This window comes from Eucalyptus grandis, chromosome 5 (genome assembly GCF_016545825.1).
Source record: "Eucalyptus grandis isolate ANBG69807.140 chromosome 5, ASM1654582v1, whole genome shotgun sequence".
Taxonomy (NCBI): domain Eukaryota; kingdom Viridiplantae; phylum Streptophyta; class Magnoliopsida; order Myrtales; family Myrtaceae; genus Eucalyptus; species Eucalyptus grandis.
The window spans coordinates 19,853,755-19,855,523 of record NC_052616.1 but is presented as its reverse complement, the minus strand read 5'-3'; the positions used below and the strand labels follow the sequence as shown (position 1 = coordinate 19,855,523).

Sequence of the window (1,769 nt, the reverse complement as noted above, 5' to 3'; positions counted from 1 at the left end):
TAGTAAGTGGACCACATTTGAGAACCAATCATGGTTTGACAAACTTATAGATCTTGTACTTTAAGTTTAGCACGAGAAGAAGAAATTATCAAAAAAATCGCATGAAACGATAATGAATACTAGAGATTTATGTGCTTGGATCTGAGGGTCGGCATCTATCCGATGTAGAGAGCTAACCGCTAAGAAATACATTATGGATCCGGATAATACATAGTTTACATTTGCGCAATCGCTCTGGTGTTTCCTCACTCTAAATTATATCCAAGGTGAACTCATAAACATTATATCGCAAATCTCTCGCAGAGAACTCAGTGAGAAAATTTATAGATAAAAAACCCTAAACTTCTCTTGTTTGCTCTAATATGCAAAAACCAAAATGCACCTCATAGATATTATATAATATTTGTATTCAAATTGGGAAATCCTTTTTAACTGATTCAAATTTGGAATTCAACTCCAATAAATAAAGATTTTTAGCTTCATATGTTCAATCAATTAAAAGTAAGATATAGACTTTCCTGATTTAAATTACATGATCAGGCTTTGAATCGGACTTCATTGACGAAGTCAAACTCGAGGTATTGTCAATATATATTATTGTCATCGCCGTCGCCATCATATGCAAAAGGAAGGGAAGCTTTCACTGAAAGACCCGAACCATAGCTCTCCGTACTCCACGCTGCTGTGATTAGAAAAAAGCAACCAAATTGGACCTACAGTACTAACTAATAAACAAAGATGAACTACCAATTTGAGAAAGGACTTTAACAAGCTTCAGATAAAAGGCGTTTTTATGTACCTTCAAGCGTCAGCCCTCGCCACGCAACAACATCATAATACGCCCGAAACCCTAATCGTTCCCTAACCTCGCATTATTGTCCACTATTCAGGATTGACATGTACACAGCAAGTTCCGCAATATCAGAATCAGATGGTGCTCTTTTAGAGTGCATTCGCCAGCATCTTCTCAACGACGACGATGACTTTGAAACCCTAGCGAAAATCGCCGAAAATATCCGATTCCGTCGCCCAGATTCAAGTTCCAACACATTTCCATCGCCAGAGAGAACAATGTCCTTCGAAGCAAATGACGATGGCATGGATGTCCATCACGATCCTCAAGATGCTGTGGGATTCAAATCAACTCGCTCGTTGAATGAGCAACCGGTCGTGGATCATGAACACATCGAAGCAAATGAGGCCATGCCTCTGGTGATGCGTGAATGTGATACCCAGCCTGGAGGGGGTCTCTACCGGGGAGTGAGGAGGCGGCCGTGGGGGAAGTATGCGGCAGAGATTCGGGACCCAAAGAAGAATGGCGCAAGGAGATGGCTCGGGACTTACCAGACGCCACAGGAGGCTGCATTGGCTTATGACCGGGTTGCGTTCGCGATGCGTGGGACCAAGGCCAGGCTAAATTTCCCTCACTTGATCGGTCGTGATGAGGTGGAGCCGGTGAGGGTCACTCGGAAGCGGCACCACTGACCTGGGGCTGGGAGCGGCTCGCTGGATCTGAAGGCGAATAAGGAGAACTTGACTGACTTTGCCGGCAGCCCCAACAAAATTAATGGGTATATCATGTCGTTCCAATAGTGCGGAACTTGAAATGGAAGAAATTGAGAGGTTTTGTGTCCTGATTTCTAGTCATTATGTTATGAACATGCGTCAAGTGTATAATTTTCTTATAAATGAAGCATACGAAGAACTCAATTGTCTGACCTATTAATTTTTGTTTCTTTAGGGGGAAAACACAAATTAGAAGAAATTCC

General features: G+C 42.3%; 1 protein-coding gene across 1 annotated transcript; it reads left to right on the top strand.

Moving 5' to 3' along the window:
- The first annotated feature begins 897 nt into the window (after positions 1 to 897).
- LOC104446344 (ethylene-responsive transcription factor 1-like) lies at positions 898 to 1,485 on the top strand. Its single transcript, XM_010060206.1, has one exon. It carries the CDS (start codon positions 898 to 900, stop codon positions 1,483 to 1,485), a length of 588 nt encoding a protein of 195 aa, XP_010058508.1.
- Positions 1,486 to 1,769: the final 284 nt, after the last annotated feature.